This window comes from Triturus cristatus, chromosome 6 (assembly GCF_964204655.1).
Source record: "Triturus cristatus chromosome 6, aTriCri1.1, whole genome shotgun sequence".
In the NCBI taxonomy this organism is placed as follows: domain Eukaryota; kingdom Metazoa; phylum Chordata; class Amphibia; order Caudata; family Salamandridae; genus Triturus; species Triturus cristatus.
The window spans coordinates 1,517,746,754-1,517,768,026 of NC_140589.1; the positions used below are offsets into that span (position 1 = coordinate 1,517,746,754).

Consider the following 21,273-nt stretch of genomic DNA (forward strand, 5'->3'; position numbering starts at 1 on the left):
AGGGACAGAGGAAAGAAAGATTGGGAATATTAGACGGTACGACAAGTGTGCTGATCTATTTTACTGTTCACCAGGGAAACACTGGTCTCCCTATAAGTAATTAGATCGTGACAAGTGGCGCACCGTACTTCAACCCTCGCAAACCGAGGGTTAATTTCCAGAGGGCCAGCAAAAGGAGATTCTCCCCCCACAGATGAAGGGCTCACCTGACCTGCAGAAGAAGGAGTCTGCCCTGCAGGTGATGGTCCAGGCTGAGCTGCTGTGGATGTACTGGCTCGTCTTTCTGAAGAGTTACCTCCAAAAAGATGACCATGTGTCCTTCTGTGTACATCCTGGAGGTGTCTCTTCATGGTGTGATTCCCAAAGGAATACTTCCTGTTAGGATTACCTCTAGAAAGTACACGCTTACACAGCTTGCAAGTAACTAAGGGTGCATTCACCTTTTGCTGGCCTTCTGGAAAAGTAAAATAATCCCAAACATAAGAAGGCTTTACTTTCCTCGCTCTCTGCCTCAAGACAGTGCTGCTGGTGCTAGCCTCACTCTCAGAAGAGCTCTGCTGTTCTGCCATCGTATCCCAAAGACAAACCAGCTCCTTCTCCCAAGGGATCACAAGCAGAAATGAGGGGAATGGGTGTGGTGTAGGAGAGTTCTAGAACTGAAAGTAGTTTCAACCAATCAAAAGTTGTGTTTCATGATCACATGACCAACCGTACGCTTACGGTACGCTTACGGTACGCTTACGGCAAAAAGTACGCGTGCGCGTAAAAAAGACACGCGCTTGCGCGCATGCGCATAACAGTCACTCCCCGGCACTTCCGCGTAACGTGCGCGTGTTGCGTAAGCGCGCACGCGTCCCACGCGCAGTACGCGCGGCTACGCAAAGTACGTAACTATACGCAAGCAGCGTAGATAGATTACGGACGTTGCGTAAACCGTACGCTTACCGTGAGCTTACGGTACGCGTACTATAAAAAAAAAAAAAAAAAAATCTGGAAATAAATTTTACATGTTTATTTTAAAAAATATATATAAAAAAAATATTTAAGGATTTTAAAAATTTAAGCATAGTCTTTATAAAAGATAAGAAAATTAAATTAAAAATATGTTTGAAAAAAATGAAGAATAAAAAAAAAAAATAGCATTTAAAAAACCTTGCAAATTCACTGAAAAAACCATGGGTTTCACACACGTTATAGTTAGGAATTAGCATTTAAAAAACCTTGCAAATTCACTGAAAAAACCATGGGTTTCACACACGTTATAGTTAGGAATTAGCATTTAAAAAACCTTAGAAATTCACTGAAAAAACCATAGGTTTCACACACGTTATAGTTAGGAATTAGCATTTAAAAAACCTTAGAAATTCAGTGAAAAAACCATAGGTTTCACACATGTTATAGTTAGCTGGACATTTTACTCGTAAAAAACCAATGAAATTGCCCCGTTATAGTTAGTTCAGCTAACTATAACTCGCGCGCCCGCAATGCACTGCTGATGACGTCACATATTACATCACTCATGACATGGTCAGTGACATCACTCATGACATCACTGATGACATCTCAAATGACATCACTGATGACATCACTGATGACATCATCCTTGTGATAGAGTGGCAGACCTCCTCTCACCTTAATATAAGCTTTGATACACACATTCAAAAATAGAGACTAAAAATTTCAAAACAATGGACATACCAATACCAGTTACAACAACCTCTTCAGTAATTCTAAGATCCACATACACATCCACTCATTCACCAACAGTCCTATACAGTCACTCATACATGTACTCACTCATCATATGTACTCATACATCTATACATCCTGTTACACAATGCCACTCATCCATAGAGTTACTCACACACATAGTCACTCATGCTAATAAAGAATAAAACATACATTTACTTGCATATACAGTAATACACACACCACCATACTTACTTCTACGGAAACTTACACATACTTAGTCTTTTAAACAATCACTTATAGAAACACATACTTATTCATACAGGAACTCTTTCAATCTCTCCCTCTCACATATACTCACATATATACACCAATAGTCACATATACTAGTTTAAAACATATGTAGTTACTCCTGAAGACACTATTGAGACAGTCATTCACTCACTAACACACCCATACACACACTCATCCACCCATACAGTCCTGCACACATGCTGTCTTCAACACATACAAACAGTGAGTCACTCATTCATGCATCTATGCACTACGTAATACCCCCCACCGTACCATACAGACACTCAGACTGATACTCAAAAAAACAACTAATAACCTATATAGACACCCATGTAGCTACTCACCAACCCATGCAGCCACTTATACACAAAGTGAGAGATACACTTAATCAGTCAGTTACACAATCAATTTTTCAAAAACAAATCATCCATTTAGACACTTATATACCCATTTATTCTTCCATCGACCTTGAGATATACATATATAAAACATATTTAATTTTCAGAAAAACACACATTCACTGGATGATGTCATCAGTGATGTCATCAGTGATGTCATTTGAGATGTCATCAGTGATGTCATGAGTGATGTCACTGACCATGTCATGAGTGATGTAATATGTGACGTCATCAGCAGTGCATTGCGGGCGCGCGAGTTATAGTTAGCTGAACTAACTATAACGGGGCAATTTCATTGGTTTTTTACGAGTAAAATGTCCAGCTAACTATAACATGTGTGAAACCTATGGTTTTTTCACTGAATTTCTAAGGTTTTTTAAATGCTAATTCCTAACTATAACGTGTGTGAAACCTATGGTTTTTTCAGTGAATATATATATATACACATATATACATGTGTGTGTGTGCATGTGTGTGTGTGTGTTCGAAATGGCCCTTTTCTGCGGGGCTACCCCATTGTTTTTGCCTTCTTATTCCTCTGTTTTTTACTCCATTTTGGCTGGCTTTACGACTGTGAACTTTTTCACTGCTGACCAGTGATAACATGCATGTGCTCTGTGTCTAAAATGAAATAGCATTTGGTTTCTCCATGATTGCCATATTCAATTTACTGATAAGTCCCTAGCACAGTGCACGGAATGTGCCCAGGGACTGTAAATCAAATAATACTAGTGGGCCTGCAGCACTGATTGTGCACCCACATGAGTAGCCCTTTAATCCTGGCTCAGTCCTGCCAGTGCAAAGCCTGTGTGTGCACTTTTAAACTACCATGTCGACCTGGTAAGTTCATCTCCTTGCCAGGACCAAACCTTCCCTTTTATTACATGTAAGGCACCCCTAGGGTAGGCCCTAGATAGCCACATGAGCAGGGTGCAGTGTATTTAAAAGGTAGGACATGTGCTTTTGAGTTTTCCATGTCCTGGTGTTGAAAAAACAGCTACATTTGCTTTTCACCACAGCAAGACCTGTTTCTCCCATAGGTTAGCATTGGAGCTGCCATATTGTAATTGTAATTGCATTTATATAGTGCTTACTACCCCTGGCAATGGTTCAGAGTGCTCCATAACCCAAAAAGTATTAGCAGTGAATTAGTATAGGGAAATATGAAAATAGTTTAAGCGGTGGACATGTGAGTCTGTTATGTGGACTGAAAAGGATAGTGGAGGAATAGAATAGGGAAGGATTTAGAAAGTGTTTATTTCGCGATCATTGCAGCAAAGTAGTGCAGCAACCCTGATTAGCTCAACTGTGTTCTCAAGTTCATCCCAGATGGCAATGAGGGCAGATTCTGTGCTTCTTCCTAGATGGAATCCTGTTTGGAAGGTTGAAAGTATGGAATTATCTTCAGTGAATTGTGGGCAAATGCTGCTCTTTCTATCAGTTTGTTCAGGAAAGGTCCATTTGTAATTGGTCTGTAGCTTTTGGGGTTAAGTGAGTCAAGGTTTGTTTTCTTTAGTAATGGGCGTATGCATGCCTTTTTTAGGTCATCTGGAAATATTCCAGTTGTTAAGGAATTGTTGATGATTTTTCTTACTGGTCTGGCAGCAGAGGTACAAGAAGAATTTTCTTGAAGGTTTGTGGTGGACATGGGTCAAAAGGGCTGCTGCCAGGCTTGCTTGCCTTGACCAGATCCATGAATTCATTGTTTGATATTTGTTGAAAGGACTGCAGCTTACTCTTGAAGGGCTTTTTTGAGGAAAAGGGTAAATGCTGGTAGTTTTCCTTTGTTTTAAATAGGAGTCCAACGTGACTGCTTTGGTTGTGTGATAATTTGCCAGTTTGTCTGTGAATTCTTGAGTAATGGGGTGAGTACCTTCTAGGCAATTTGGTTTAGGAAATTCTATGAAAATGTTATAGAATTCTTTATTTGCACATTTAGCATTTTGAATCCTGTATGAATAGTATCTTTTTTAGCTTTTGTGATTGCTGACTTGTATTGTTCTTCTGTGAAGTTTGTCAAGTTTGTCTTGATTTGTGTTTGTTTTGAGCCAGGTACATTGCAGCTTTCTAATTTCTGTTTTATCTCTTTAACCTCTGTATTTCTCCAAGGTGCCTGTTCCTTTGTCCTGTTTTGTTGTGCTTAGTGGAATTAGGGTATCAAAAGATTCCTGTAGCCACTCATATAGTTTTTGAACAGAAAATATTGTGTCTATATCTGTATTGGATGTTAGTTGTGTTTTTAAGTGTTCAAAATTGAGTTTGTTTCATGGTCAATAAGTGGATACATGTAAGGTGGTATTAGGTTTGTTGTTTTGTGTTGTTTTATGTTGGAAAGCAAGCAAATGGTTGTCTGACCACGTGACTGGAGTCATCATTTGAAAGGTAACTAGTTATGTATTTGCAAAAATGACCTCAAGGATGTGTCATGTGATGTGTATGGTCTTGTGGATGATCAGATGAAGGTTCAGTGTGTCTAGACCAGTGATGATTGTTTTTGGATGGGGCATATTAGGTTTGTCAAACCAAATGTTTAGGTCACCAAGAATGCTTAGGTTGGAGCGTAGTGTTATCAGGTTTAAAACTGTGTCTAGAAGTGTGTTTGGGAATGTTGTATTGCTAGGTGGAGGTCTGTAAAGGAGTAGGAAGTTATATGAGGAAGACGGTGTAGGGTTGCTTCTTGTGAAGAAGGCCTCATAACCTTGTATGGAGACGTTGTCACCTTTAGTGATATATAATGTTTGCTTGAATACAACAGCTAGCCCACCTCCTCTTTTGCCTATGCAATTTTGTGTGATAGTTTGATAGCCTAGAAAAACGGCTACATGCAACACTGGAGCCATGTCACCTCCCAACCATGATCCAATTATGAGGAGTAAGTTAGGTTGTGTGTCAGTGAGAATGTTGTAGATGTGATGTTTGTTATTGAGAAGTGATTGAGCATTTATTAGCAGGTAATTTAGAGAATGTGTTTTTGTGATGGTGGGACTTTGTTTTGTAGAAGAATGAGCAGTATTTGGTGGACTTGTAGCAGGTGTGTCATTAGTGCTACTTTTAACTCTATGGGATAGTAACAGTGTAGTTTTTTCTGTATTTTATTCCTCGTCCAACATGCCAAGAAGGCATTTTGTTGGGTCTGCAAGTTTAGATACTGGAGATGGTGGTTGAGAGTGAGTTGGTGAGCTGTATTGTTTTTGTAGAGTAGCCTTGTTTAGGGCAAAAGGTGTTTGAGTTAGGGGTTGTGGTGCAGAATGTGGGTCATGGTACAAGGTCCTAAACTGTCCAATGGATTAGAGGCAGTTGAAAGAGAATTGCTGTATGTGTGTTAGGTGTAGGTGAACAAAGAACGATTGGCAGTAGAGTTAGTTGGTTTAGGGTGTGTATTATTTGTGTACCAGCATGGTTTGAGTGGGTGCATGGTTCTAGTTTGTGTCCAAAAGTATTATGGGGTAGTATGTGCTTAAGATTTTGTTGTGCTGGTTTGTGTGTTATGATTTTGAGGAGTAGTGAGAGGAGATGATGATGTAGTTGTTTTCTGATAAGTATTTTTATGTAAAGAATTGTTGGTGAATGGCAGCTGAATGGTAAAGGGGTGGTTATGTGTTTCGAAGAGGAGTGTATGTAGTGTGTGAGAGGGGATGGAAAAGAGTTAAGAGTGTTTGTGTTATATATGATTGCCGGAAGAGGTAATATGTGTGGTAGAGTGGAATGGAAGGGTTGTGTGGTTATTTTTTGGGGTAAAAAGAGGAGGAAGGTACTGGTGGATAAAATGATGGAAGATTGAGTATACGTTACTTGGTGACATAAAGGGATCTGTTAGGAGTAAGTAGAGGGTAGAGCTTGTGCTTTGTATGAACATGAAGTGTGTGTCTGTATGCAATATAGTTACGTATAGCGTGGATTTAGGTTGTGTTGGCGATGTGTGGATTTTTAAGATGTATAGGATGAGGTGGTGTTTTGTGTGTGAGTGAAGGTGGCATTGTGTGGTAGTTGGGGTAGAAGGGTGCATAAGGGTGGTTTGTGGTGTTGTTTGGTGGTTGTTGTGAGAATGAAAACTGGTTAGGTTTGTTTTAGGTAAAAAAGTAGAGTGTGTTAATATGTTTGTGGATGTGGATGGGTTAAGGTGGTTGCTGATGAATGGAAATAAGGCCAGCATCTCTGGCTCTTGGCCCAACCAGTCCCAAATAGGCCCTAACAGGCAACTGCCTTGTCTTCTCCACCCTGAGCCTTGACGCCCGGGCTGAGACGCCCTGAACGCTAAGCTTAAATTGCCCCTCATCAGGTGACCTTTGCCCTATTGGAACACTAGCCCTAAGCCCTATGACCAATAGGAGACCAGGCCCTTACAGTCAAGCACAGCACTAGTCCTAGCAGCCAATCAGAGACCAAAGCCTAAGCCCAAGGACCAATGGAAACCCTAGCCCAGGAACCTATCAAAACCTGTGACCTATCCACCAATCAGAACTCTAACCCCAAATCCAATAAAATCACTACCTCAGAGACAAATCAGAACCAGGGACTATCACCCAATCAGAAACCTGACCCTAAACCCAATAGAAACAACAGATACAGCAGCCAATCAGAATACAGATGTAACAGCCAATAGCAAACTTATATGAGGAGCGTGTGACCTCAAGCACAGGTTAATGGCCAGGAAGAAAAGAATCTCCTTGTATACAGTCAGGCTCAATCCACACTTTGCTGTTCCTGGTTCCCCCTGCAGGTAGTCCCAAATCTAAGCCACTTGAATACTGCTTTTTGTGCACTTCAACAAATCCCTTTTTTCTACCCAAAAACGAGGGCTACATATACATTCCAAACACATTTTCAAACCTTAAAGCAGATCAAGCAGTCTCTTAAACACACTCTGCTTTGTCTCTGAGGGTGTAGCTTGCCTTTTTAAGTTTTAAAGATTTAAAAAGGGGGGAAGAGCTGGGTGGTTGCCTCTGCATGCCTAAGCCCTGTACAGGTGGGAACTAGGACTGATTTTCAAACAGTTATGGGTAGAAAAACAAGCAGTTTAAAACAGTACCAAATTCACAGAAACGAGGAGTTCAATGCAAACAGTCATGAGTTAAAAACACAGTTTTTAACAGTGGCAATTGAACACAGGACAAGCAATTAAATTCAAACCTTCAGGGGTAGAAAACCCAGCAATTTTTTAGATTAAAAAAATCACAAGTCTGTAGAATGTATTTTTATAATGTTTTCATAACAGACTCTATTACGTTTTAGCAAATTTTGTAAAGATTTTGATTAATCTTTAAATACATATAAAATGAGTACTCTTGCGGTCCCCATACTACCAATCAATGTTTCATGTGGTTTTTAGTTCTTGTTCTGGGTCCAGCATGAATACCATGATACTCACAAAAATATTAATAAAAAGAAGAAAAAAGGAGTCTTTGGTAGTGCAATTGTTTAGCCTACCTGCATGAGAGCGGAATATCTCCTCAACTCATGACATCGGCAAAAAGCAGTTCTCACAAGGTACTTTAAAGCAACACTCGCACAGTGCTTCTGGTATGTGGAATCACATGCAGTCCATGCACCCCAAATGACTTGCCAGAGCCAAGATAGAACAGGATGTCCAGGAGGCATCGACATCAACATCAGTACACTCTTTTGGAGCAGGAGATCTAGTGTCCATCAGAGTGCTACAGGGTCAGTCAGACCTAAATCCTGTGTACCAGGAGATGGTGATTCACAGCAGGAAGTTCAACAATGTGGTGTACTATTGAGAGCAGAGCACATTGGCGAGGCACAGGTTACTGTTTGAAGACCAATGTCCCAAAAATAATCAGTTTTTTTCAGTTTTTATCTCTCTCCAAGTTTTGCTGCCCTATGTTTGTCTTTCACATTAAACCCCACAAAAAATCAAAAAAATACACAAACATTTAAAAAACTTCCTGAACAAAAGGTTCTTTTTTTGAATCGCCTCTTCTTGTTGAAGACAGAAAAATGTAATGTTTTTCATATTGCTATATTATAGTAGTCTGATGTAGTAGCCTATACATAAAAATAAAAGGTAAGTCTATAGTTTTAAGTATAAATGAACCCAAACACTTATAACAATATATTTGTAGCAGATTTACAAAGATGTTGCTTCAGGTTTGTGTTACTATTTTAATGCAGACCCTACACAAAATTTTGGTTGGTATTTATAAACTAACAGAAATCATCATTTGTGTTGGTTTATAAGCAAAAGGAATTCTATATAGTGCAAGGCACTGCCTTGCATTACTTTTCATCAAGGGAGTGTTACATTGGTGTTGCATGGCCATTTCTGTGCATCCACAATTGCAAATCAATCTCCACATTTACTTGCAAAGATGGACTTGCTCCAAAATCCTGCACCTCCGTGAGACTGCCTAACGAGGAGATATTTCTAATTCTCTTCATTTTTCCTCTTTACCTTTGTACTACATTTTGTACCGAGACAGCAGACAGGAAAAAAGGCCATCTCAGCCAATGAGAATGCTCTTTTTTTTTAAACTGGTGCCAACTTCAATATATTGCTAACTTCCAAATCTTAATATCTCAAAAAAAATGCTGAAGAAATTTACATCAAATAACAGAAGGCACACTTTCTGAGGAAAGATCCAACTTACTGATAAATTTTGTGTATTTTCTGTTTAGCCATTTTCTCTGTATCACTGTCTAAAATTCCTACATGAAACTGCATGGAGAAAATGAATATACTGGAACTTTGTCTTTTACTCGGATCCCACTTATCTGATCGCCCTGAAACTTCCCAGCAAGAGAGGAGCTGAGGGGACGTTTGGGATAGTTTCATGAAGATTCATGAAATGCCACCAAATTTATTAGCGAAACTAAAACGCTCTTCTTATGGGAAGTCTGATCTAACCAAATACAAAGTTGCGAACACCCCTGAGTATGCACAGGCAGGATTCTTCATTGCTTAAGACTATTATTGAAGATCCTCTGGAGTGTTTGGAGAAACCTCACTCTCTTCCAGAGTATGATCATACTTGACAATGTCTAAAACCCATTTGTTTATTATCTTTTACAGCCAGAAGAATATTGAACCCTACCTCCCAATGGCAGGTGAACTGGAGTGCAGTTGCTGCTGATAAAAAAATCATAGGGTGACATAGGGTGATTCGGATGTTAGGGAAAATGTGGATCTTAGAGACTAGGTGTAACTTATGTTTGGCCAAGGAGGGCCTGTGATTGTCAAGATGTTCTTTCTTCTCCGTGCAAATTGTTGCTATCTTTGTCCCTGAGCTGATATTGACAGACTATCAGGCTCACTTTGTCCTGTGTACCACACAGTCTCCCCTCATCATGGGCAGCATGTGCTAGGAGTGGACAATGCATTTGAGCCCACATATGCACTCACTGATGTATACTGCAAACTGAGTACTGCATGTGATGTTTTGGTCAAGAGTTATTTGTCTCCCTCTTAAAATCAATGAAGATCTTGACATTTTTACAAATCCTGCAGGCCTTGCAGTTGCTGCACCTAACAAGCCATTTTTCCTGTTTTTCCAGTTGGTGAGTTGTTTGTCTACAAAATTACTCCTGACCAATCTGTCTTTCAAGGAGAGGACCATCTTTTAAGTGAACTGTGGTCTTGGGCTCACTGCCACTTAATAGAATGTTCTAATGTCTATGAAAGATTTTTTTTATCTCGTTACTTTCCTTACTGTATGATGTGAATCTCAATCTTTCAATGTTCTCATCCAACTGTATCTTATAGTCCATGTGTCTGTGTCTTTTCACTGGCCCACTTGGCTCCCTACTCAATGCAGGAGGATGGATAGCCATTGTGGTAGAATCTCCTTTTTACTTCATCGAATTGGACTGTTGTGTCCTCATCCCTGGAGCAGATACACTTTGTGCGTATAAATTCACCAAAGGGAAAGCTTTTTAGTGAGGCCTTGGGGTGGAAAATGGTTCCATGTAACACACTGTTTGTGACAGTTGGCTTTTAGTACATCATGGTTTCCAACTTGTTGCCTTGGATATACACACACATATCTAGAAGATCTATTTGTTTATTCTGTAGGCTGTATGTAAATCTTATGCCACAATTGGTATTGATGAACTCAATGTATTCTAGAAATTCCTTCTCCGATTTGGAATAAGTCAGCAATTCTCAACCAGATGACGACCTTGGAGAAGTAGTACTCATATTTGTCACTCCAAGCGACTTTCCTCTCCCACCAGACCATGGTCAGAAACACATAGCTGGGGAAGAAGGAAGCCCCCATTGCAGTTCTGCAGGTCTTTTGATACAGCTGGTGGTTGAACAAGAAAATATTGTTGTAGAGACACATCACTTTAATCTCCTGTACCTTAGCTGAGTGTTTGGTTTCTTTGATGTTGGGGTCACATAGGATACCATACTAATATCATGATAAGATGAGCTGTAGCGTGGGACCGGTTAACTGGCACTTAGCCATTAGGTTTCGATAGCTTGACCCATTCCCCTCATCCCCCCTACCCCTATTTTTGTGATGACCTCCCTATGGTACTTATCCGTTATTGCAATGTTCAACACTCCGTCCATCATTTCCTTTGGTTTTGCTTTGTTCGCCATAAGTTGGCAGGGTATGCTCAGACGTGAGTCCCTTGCTCACTTTGCCACTGGATTCAAGCAAGCCTGGCTGAAGACGGCTGAAATGCCACAAACCGGTCCTAGGAAGCTTGTTTCCGGTCCAGGGAAGACATGGCTTGGCAGTTCGGGCTGGACTGTTCCCATGAGGCACAGGGTCAGACTGATTTGCATATGGCCATGTCTGAACTGGGGTGGCAGAGTGGGCTAAAGAACGGTGGTTGATTAAACCCAGATCAGTTGACTGGGGGTCAGTGCTTGCAATGTTCAACACTCCGTCCATCATTTCCTTTGGTTTTACTTATCCGTTATTGTCACCACATATACACACCCTACATAATGATGCTCAGAACACCGGTAGAGTATGAGTAGCCACTGATCTTTATTGCCATTGTACGGATGGTATTTTGGTGGTAATGTCATCATGACATTATGATATTATAATATTTCCTCCAATAAATACTGACGTTACGGCACTTTATTGGAATCCCAGGCACACATCATACAGTAAATGCCCAGGTTACCAATATGCATGGAGAAATAACAGACTATCCTTATTGTTATTGTATACATATGAGGGTTGTATCTTCCAACCATGCAACCCCCAACCATGCATGGCAACACTGTCTTAACAACGACCGCATGCCTTTACCACTCTTGCCTTTACAACAAATTTAGTTGTAAAGACTTATTTGGTAAAGGTATATGTGCAGTTAAGGTTCCCCCCAGCTCCTGTCTGTGCCCTAAAACACAGCCACCTGTCCTGACATGCAGCCCCAGCCCTAAAAATATCCCAGCTCCCCGTCTTGAATCCAAATAGTGGAAGACCACCCAATCCCCTAAAACACCCCAGCCCCTCCACGCCCTGAGCCCTAAAACCCAGCCCCCATATTTGAAGTCGAACCCAAACCACCCTGCCACTTAACCCTAAATCCTTTACCCAAGAACTGGACTCTGACCCCTCACTCTCTGCCCTGAACCCTAAAACCTTCACCCCAAATCTAAAAAACACAGAGCCCACTGCCCTAAGCCTTAAATCCGCCCTACAGCCTTACAAAGTCTATTATTCCCCATCCCAACTACCCAGGCCCCCACTCTGAGCCCTAAAACCACCCTAGCCATATAAAGTACCCTATCCCCTGTCCTAACTACCCAGCCCCCCACCCTGAGCCCTAAAACAGGCCTTCCCAACAAAAGAAAGGAATACAAAAAAATTGCACTCAGCAAGCCCTCACAAAGTTCCTCGTCTGGGCATGAAGTCACCTTCGACCCTCCGCCCAGTCCTCCTCCTCCCAAGTCTAGAGCGCTAGTTACCACAGACATATGCGTGGTAAAGGCATATGCATGGTTTAGATGACCATGGTATCACCTGCGTCGTTAAGCCACGCGTTGTTCAGACTGCGACATATAGGGTGTTTCCTACATATGGGTTTCTGGTGATTCTGACATTGTGTCAATATGCACAGTCATAAAAGTTTCCAAAATGAATTTGTGTCTATTAAAGAAATGTTCCACAAGATGAACAATTGGCTATATGTGTTACATTGTTGCCAGCATGTGTTTTAATCTATGCAACTACATGTCCCAGAATGCCTCCTTGTTGGCAGGATGGGGCTGTTTTTAAAATTAAATCAAGAGAGGACTCAATAACAGTGAACATCACTTGACCAGAGTCTAAATGAATTGCTGTTTTTTCGAATACTCCAATATAATCATGCATTTCTGTGAGCAATAGAGTGCAGCGGTATTCTTTTTACTATGTATATATAAAAATATATATTTCATAATGGAGGCCACCAGTAGGTAATTATAGTTAGGACCCAGTTTCCATTGGGAAATCATTTTTTGACTAGGCTATAAGTTTGGCGTTGTTTGACCAATCTTCATGAAACTGTCCCAAGCAAGTGCAAAAGTAGGTTCTGGTTGTCTTGGAAAGTATGAGGTGATCCGTGCGGTGGAGACTGATAAATTGGGGCGTGACAAAAGGGTCCATTTGTAATGTTAATTCCCATAGGAATGCGTTGTCGAACCTTCAGCCTGACCCGCCAGATGGAATTACACCAAATTTGGCAGAAAGGTAGATGTTGTTACGCAGATTGTGCTTCTTGTTATTTTGTGCAAATCTATCCAGTAGTTTTTGAGAAATGTAAGTCTAAAATACTATAGATATATCTCTGGTCTGGATATTTCGCTACAATTTTGCGATTAATCACGAATGCACACGCTAACAGGAATGCTCTGGTTTGCTGGATGCAACCTGAACAGAAAGTTGTGGCTGCTATTTTATCATCCGGGAACAGTTCCTGGGGCTGAAATTTTGTGCGAGAGCTAACATAAGGGGTGAAAGCTAACATAAGGGGATTGAGAAATGGGTGTGTTAGTGACACAAGCCATGTGTCCAAAATTGTTTTTTTTCATCGCGCGTCATATTCTTGACAATGCCATGACCGCCTGTTTGGCCCTCCCTGTACCATCGCGGGGACATCGCGAATATTGCTGCGACATTGCAAATATTTAGTGAAAATTTGCAAAATATATATATGTGTACACACTCGCTGGTCACTGCCACACACTTCTGTGTGCACTCGCAAACTCACTCAGATACTGATGCACTCACTCACATACCCATTCAGATACCTATGCACCCACTTACATACTCAGTTGGAGAGTAATGCACACATGTGCAGACCCACACAGAGACTCATGCACCTACTTAGAGACTCAGTCATAGACTCATGCGTGCAGTCTCATATCTACTTAGAGACTCACACCCACTCACAGTTCCATACAGTCACTCACACATTCAGTCACAGACCCTCTCAGAGACTTATGGACTCAGTCACTCACTAACTCATGCACTCAGAAAGTCAGACATCCAATCACAAACTCACTCAGATATACACACACCCACTCACTCACTCACCCAGTCAAGGCTTATAAATCCATTCATATACCCACCCAGACACTCATGCTGACATCCAGAGACCCACTCAGACACTCATGCATGTACCCATTCATTCACCTACTCAGAGACGTATGCTCTCACTCTCAGACCCATGAGACACTAATAGACTCACTCACAGATCCACTCAGACACTCATTCATTCACTCACAGACCCACTCAGACACTCACACACCCATACAGTCACTCAGACAGCCACTCATAGACCCACTCAGTTAGTTATACAGAGACTCATGAACCTACATACAGTCGCACTAACCGACCCATGCACCCTCTGACAGAACCACTCAGATACTCATGCTGCCAGTCATAGACACACTGAGAGATTTATGCACTCAATCACAGATCCAACCAGACACTCATGCACCCACTAACCCACCCATTCAGACACCTCCTTAGACACTCATGTATCCACTCACAGATCCAGTCAGTCATATACTTACTTACAAATGCACAAATGTATTCATGCACCTACTCTCAGATTGAATGAGCGACTTACACAACCAATCACAGAACCATTGTGACACTGATGCGCCCAATCATAGATGCACTGAGGCAGTGACGCATTTTGTTACAGAAGTATTGATAGACTGATGCACTGTCTCACAGATCCCCTCAAATACTTCTACAGTGAATAAGAGACTTAGTGAGACAGTGAAGAATGCAGTCATAGATTACAGTGAAAATGTTATGCACTGTGTTATAGAGATATTAAGGGAGTTGTACATGCTATTATACAATTGTTTAGATAGTAATGTGTTTATTGTGTTGGTTATAATCCATTCCTCAGTTATAAGTTTTGAATGTGGTAGTGACTATTGAATTCCTGCATTTGTTTTGTTATTTTATGACATATTCACAGTGACCACAGCTACTGATATCATAGCGACACCCGGCGTCACTGCGAAAACGGAAAATTGGTTTAAATGGTTGTTTTTATACAAACTCCCTCCATAAATATGACTTTAAACAGTGCAGTAATAAACCCCTAGGGGCTCATTAGGATGGCGGGCGGAGGCACAACCACTTTGCTACTGCCGCGGAAAATGCCCTTTTCTGCACTCCATCGGCGGTCATTGCGACCGCCGTATTATGATTGGCATTGATAGCCCATTTCCCGTCCGCTGCGGTGTTTGTGGTTCCACCAGAAATCTCCGTCCGCACCGGTAGCGGACAGAGCCAATAGAGAGGGACCGCCGTCCGGAATGGGGTGAAGACCGCCAGTTATATCACTATGCCTCAAACAGCCCATCACACCGCAGTGGAGAATTGGGTCAATCGGGGATGGCGGTGGCAATACTGCGGATAGCTCCATGTGTTCGTGACTGCTGGATAAGCGGCGGTCTTTGGCCTTTCTGCAGGAAATCCGACCACTGCGGACGGATTTTCAGCTTTTCCGCTGGTGAATCCTGGAATTCGACCGCCACTGTATGGTGTTTCAGGCAGAGCATCCCAATCTGACTGCCCGTTTTGCCACGGTACCTGCGGGCGGTACTTTTCAACGACCTCGGCGGTCGGGATGCTTTTCCACCCGCCATCCTAATGAGCCCCCTAGTGTCTAAAATACTGTAAAATGTGTGTTAATATGTGTTTTGCACACTCTAAAAAAGGCACAATCGTCACGGTTACCAGAGTCATCGCGACTTTCGGCATGATCGCGAAAATGGGAAGTAGGGTTCAAACATCGTTTTTAAAAAAGTTACTACAAATATATGTGTACAAACATGTTCTTTAAGTTAGTAATGTGTGTATTGCAATAGTTAGAATAACATTTTTTATTTCAAATTTTTTAATCTGCCGGTGGTCGTTGAATGTCTGCTCATTTGGACAAATGGATGTTGCAATTCAGAATTAGAATTTTAAAAAACCTTTAAAATTTGCTGAAAGAGACATAGGTTACAGGCACGTTATACTTAGGAATTCACAATTAAAAAACCATAGAAATTTACTGACAAAAATCAAAGGTTACAGGGACATTATTGTTAGGCTGACATTTCACTCGTACAAAACCAGAGAAATTCTGCAGTTATAGTTAGCTGAGCTATCTATAACTCGCACTCCCGCAATGCACTGCTTATGACCTCACATATAATACAGCATTAATGACATGGTCAGTGGCATCACTGATGACACCTCAAATGACATCACTGATGACATCATCCACCGGTATCTCTGATGCACCGACTCACACCCCACTATAACCTTTCATACACCCACTCCACTTTCCACACTACTATTCTCAAAAACCATTGACACTCCCATGCCAGTACTTGCACACCCACTCACTGATTCATAGGTCTACACATACATCCACTCAGTCACCCATACAACCACTCATACACCAACTCACTCACTAATACAGCCACTGATATATCCACTCATACAGCCATACATCCACTCACACACTCTCAGTCATTCATAGAGCTACTCACACACCTACTCACTCACACTCACCTAAAGGGACAATAAGACAGCCATTTACTCACCCATACAGTTATACACACACCCACTCACTTATTCATACAGATAATAACACATAACCACTCACTCAAATAGCCCCTCACATACTCACTAAGCCATACTGCCACTATCACAATCCCTCACTCACACATACAGTCACTCATATACTCCGACACTCACCTATATTGCCTTTCACCTATCCACTTACTCACCCATATACCACTGACACATCCATTCATTCACCGTCACAGCCATATACACACTAAGTCAATAATACAACTCTTTGCTTACACTCACTAACCCATACACTCACTGACTCATGCAGTCACTCTTCCAAGCAGGCAGTCACACACTCACTCACCCACACAGACACTCAAACACCCATACAGGTACTCAGACAACCAATCAACAAATCATACAGCCACTCATGTAACTACTCACCAACCCATGCAGCCACTTACACACCAACTGACAGACTGATACAGACATTCAGACAACCTAGTCAGTGACCCATACATTCACTGAGACACTTAGGCACTCACTTATACGCTCACTTATACAGTCAGTCATGCACCTACTGAATCATCGATAAAGGCACTCATACACCCACTAATTCATCAATGTACCTTGGTATATATATATATTTAACACTCATAAACATTTTAAAAGCACTCACAGTCACTGGATGATTTCATCAGTGATATCATCAGTGATGCCATTTGAAATTACATCAGTGATGTCACTGACAATGCCATGAGTGATGTAATATGTGAGGTCATAAGCAGTGCATTTCGTGGGCACGAGTTATAGTTAGCTCAACTAACTATAACGGCCGAATTTCTCTGGTTTTGTATGAGTGAAATATCCAACTAACTATAACCTCCCTGTAACCTTTGTTATTTTCAGTGAATATATCTATATATCTATATATCTATATATCTATATATATATATATATATTCACTGAAAAAACCATAGGTTTCACACATGTTATAGTTAGCGGAAATTTTACTGATAAAAAACCAGTGAAATTCCCCCGTTATAGTTAGTGCAGGCAACTATAACTCACGCGACCGCAATCCTCTGCTGATGCTAATACTGTATTTAGACACTTATTTGCCCATGTCTTCTTCCATACATTTTTAGCTATACATATATTACAAATATTTTTTTTTCATAAAGACACATATGTCATCAGCAGAAGATTGAGGTCGCGTGAGTTATAGTTGCCTGCACTAACTATAACGGGGGAATTTCACTGGTTTTTTATCAGTAAAATTTCCGCTAACTATAACATGTGTGAAACCTATGGTTTTTTCAGTGAATTTGCAAGGTTTTTTAAATGCTAATTCCTAACTATAACGTGTGTGAAACCTATGGTTTTTTCAGTGAATTTGTACGGTTTTTTAAATGCTAAGTTACTTTACGCCATTCGTGGCGTGCGCGCCCACTTAACGCAGTTCGTTCCGTGCGCGCACGGTGCGCTTCGCGCACCGTGCGCGCACAGTAAGCACGCGGTGCTTACTGTGCTTACGGTGCTTATAAGCCATGCACAAATGGTGCCCTTCGGGCACCATTTGCACACGGGGTGGAGGAGATGGTGTGCACTTCAATGATGAAGGGAACAGAGTCTTCCTCTTGAACCTTAGACTCTGCATCGGTACTTACTTGTAGGTACCACTAAAAAATCATTTCATAAACACAACGGCTCTTTTTAGAGCCCCCTAATATCTAAACACTTAAATCTGAATTTCATTTTTTTTTTTTTTTTTTTTTCTACCGTACGCTTACCGTAAGCTTACCGTACGCGTACCCCGTGATTTTTTTTAAAATCCATAAATGTTTTCTTTGTACTTTTCTGTCCTTCTTTGACCCCCTCACAAATGTAAGGGGGTCTGTAACTCTCCTCATTGCCCCCTTTTCTTGTTTTCACTCTTTTTTTTCTGAGTGAAACACACAAAATGGCGGCCGCCGCTTCCTGGTTTCGGCCGATTCGAATGTTTACTAAGATCTAACAGCCAATCAGAATCGCGCTCGCGCACGCCACAGTACGCGTACCGTAAGCTTACCGTAAGCGTACGGTAAGCGTACCGTAAGCGGGCTCAGATATATATATTGATTTAAAGGCTATTTTCTCAGAATCTACTGAACAGATTTACACCAAACCTACAAAAGGCACTTCCTTGACATAGGGACTACCTCTCTGCCAAATTTCTAGTAATTCTGTTCAGCCATTCGGGCTGTAGCTCGTTCTAAAGGTCCTATGGAAAAATGCATGGGAAAAACGCGTTTTGGGACCCCCCTTTTATCTCAGCCCCCGCTTGACGTATCCCCCCGAGACTTTCAGGGTAGGAGCGGAGCGTAGCGCCCCTCCTATTTTGAGAAATTCGCGAGGATTCATCGACCGGCGCCAAAGTTATTCAAAATAGAATGTTGCGGATTTCCTATGGAAAAGGGGTCCTAACTATAACTACCTACTGGCGACCGCCAGTAGGTAATATGTATGTGTGTATATATATATATATATATATATCAATCAATCAATTCAATCAATATATATATATATATGTTTTCAAAAGTTACCCCTTCAGATGAAGGGCACACTCGGGATCGCTCCTCATTACAGGTAGGTTTTGCAGCCACAACCTCTTAACTTCGGCCAACGCGTTTCGGGCAGATACGCCCTTCTTCATGGGCCACAGGTAAAGATGACGACAAGGAAGCACTGCCAGTAAAATCCCTCTTTTATTTCAATCAGCATGTCGAATATCACCCAATGCATTCTGGGACTGGTAGTGCGGAAATAACTAACCCATGTGGGGGTCGTCAAAGTCACTCCTTAAAACAATCAAAGTGGGATTACAATGTGCTGCCCACCTCACTGTACAATATATTTGGCATCTCCCGCTCCACTCGAACTGTACAATCCAAACAGCAAGCAGACCCGCGTGGTCTCGGGGGTGGAACTCCGATGTAGCAGCGGCCACACAGGAATTACCTCTTCCGTGTAGCTGATCAATTCCAACAGCACACGGACCCACGAGGCACAGGCGGTGGTGCTCCTCCGTGACCAAGGGCTGGTCACTAATTTGTTTTCAAAAGTTACCCCTTCAGATGAAGGGCACACTCGGGATCGCTCCTCATTACAGGTAGGTTTTGCAGCCACAACCTCTTAACTCCGGCCAACGCATTTCGGGCAGATACGCCCTTCTTCATGGGCAACAGGTGAAGATGACGACAAGGAAGCACTGCCAGTAAAATCCCTCTTTTATTTCAATCAGCATGTCGAATATCACCCAATGCATTCTGGGACTGGTAGTGCTGAAATAACTAACCCATGTGGGGGTCGTCAAAGTCACTCCTTAAAACAATCCAAGTGGGATTACAATGTGCTGCCCGCCTCACTGTACAATATATTTGGCATCTCCCGCTCCACTCGAACTGTACAATCCAAACAGCAAGCAGACCCGCGTGGTCTCGGGGGTGGAACTCCGATGTAGCAGCGGCCACACAGGAATTACCTCTTCCGTGTAGCTGATCAATTCCAACAGCACACGGACCCACGAGGCACAGGCGGTGGTGCTCCTCCGTGACCAAGGGCTGGTCACTAATTTGTTTTCAAAAGTTACCCCTTCAGATGAAGGGCACACTCGGGATCGCTCCTCATTACAGGTAGGTTTTGCAGCCACAACCTCCTAACTTCGGCCAACGCGTTTCGGGCAGATACGCCCTTCTTCATGGGCCACAGGTGAAGATGACGACAAGGAAGCACTGCCAGTAATGAGGAGCGATCCCGAGTGTGCCCTTCATCTGAAGGGGTAACTTTTGAAAACACATATAAATATATATATATATACCCACAAAAACCTACTTCAGCCATTGGATAGCTTCACAGTAAGTAACTGCATTCTGCTCTTTCACAAGGATCTCATCCATACACAGAGTATTTATTTTCAGTGCTTAGTACCATTACAGAAATGTGTACTGTTAGATACCAAAAACTATGCAAGCTTATAGCCTGTTTTTTTCTTCTTGGTGTGGGATGAGTACCTCCCGAACTATAATGTTTTACAAAAACCATGACAAAACAGAAGAACCATTGATCAAGCCAAATGCCAGGCCTGTTGGCTTTGCCAATGCTTGTTAAAACATCTTGCCGCTGGATCCAGGAAAAAGGGATGCACAGCCTGTTTTTTATGATAGAACTTGCAGGAGACAGATACTTGTTTACTTCAGAGATTCAATTATTTCTCTCTCCTTGGGCAGGCATTTTTGATTACATCAACCGCATCAAATGTTCCCGTAGCCACTGTACATTAAACGTGAACTTTCATAAATGTCCTAACCACCGAAACTGTATGGGTTTTGAATCAGGGTTTTCGTGGGTAAAAAAAAGATAGGTCTCTTAAGGCTTGAAAATCATTTTGACAGCATGATGTCCCTGCAAGCTACAAAGATGCTGTCAACTCTTATGATTAATACGCTTTGTGTATTTACATAGTCACCCCAGACTGACTTCCTTTGCCTCACGCTCTTGTTGTGTTATCGCAGCTGGACAGCTGGCTGGCAACTCCTCGGTTGAGATGTATCGCCAAGTGCTGCTAGCGGGCTGTCGCTGTGTGGAGCTGGACTGCTGGAAGGGGAGAACAGCTGAAGAAGAGCCAGTCATTACACACGGGTTCACCATGACAACTGAAATCTCCTTCAAGGTACTTGAACATGAGTTAAACTCTGATACAGACTAACATATGTTTAGATGCTGTTTTTTTTATATTAATCTGTGTTCTTCATAAATATGCATGAACGAGTGCATGGATGTGGACTTTTCAGATTAATGCTTGTAACCTGGGACTGATTGGTGAATTGGACTGCTTTTGCTATGCATTATTCTGA

General features: G+C 41.8%; 1 protein-coding gene across 3 annotated transcripts in view; it reads left to right on the forward strand.

Annotated features, from left to right (window-relative positions):
• The window catches only part of PLCB1 (phospholipase C beta 1), a 2,173,917-nt gene that overhangs the window by 1,396,928 nt on the left and 755,716 nt on the right, over window positions 1-21,273 (forward strand). For all 3 annotated transcript variants that reach the window (XM_085612648.1, XM_085612647.1, XM_085612649.1), the window contains exon 11: window positions 20,932-21,089. In XM_085612648.1, the coding sequence (XP_085468774.1) occupies window positions 20,932-21,089 (158 nt within the window). The remainder of the gene's footprint in view (window positions 1-20,931; window positions 21,090-21,273) is intronic.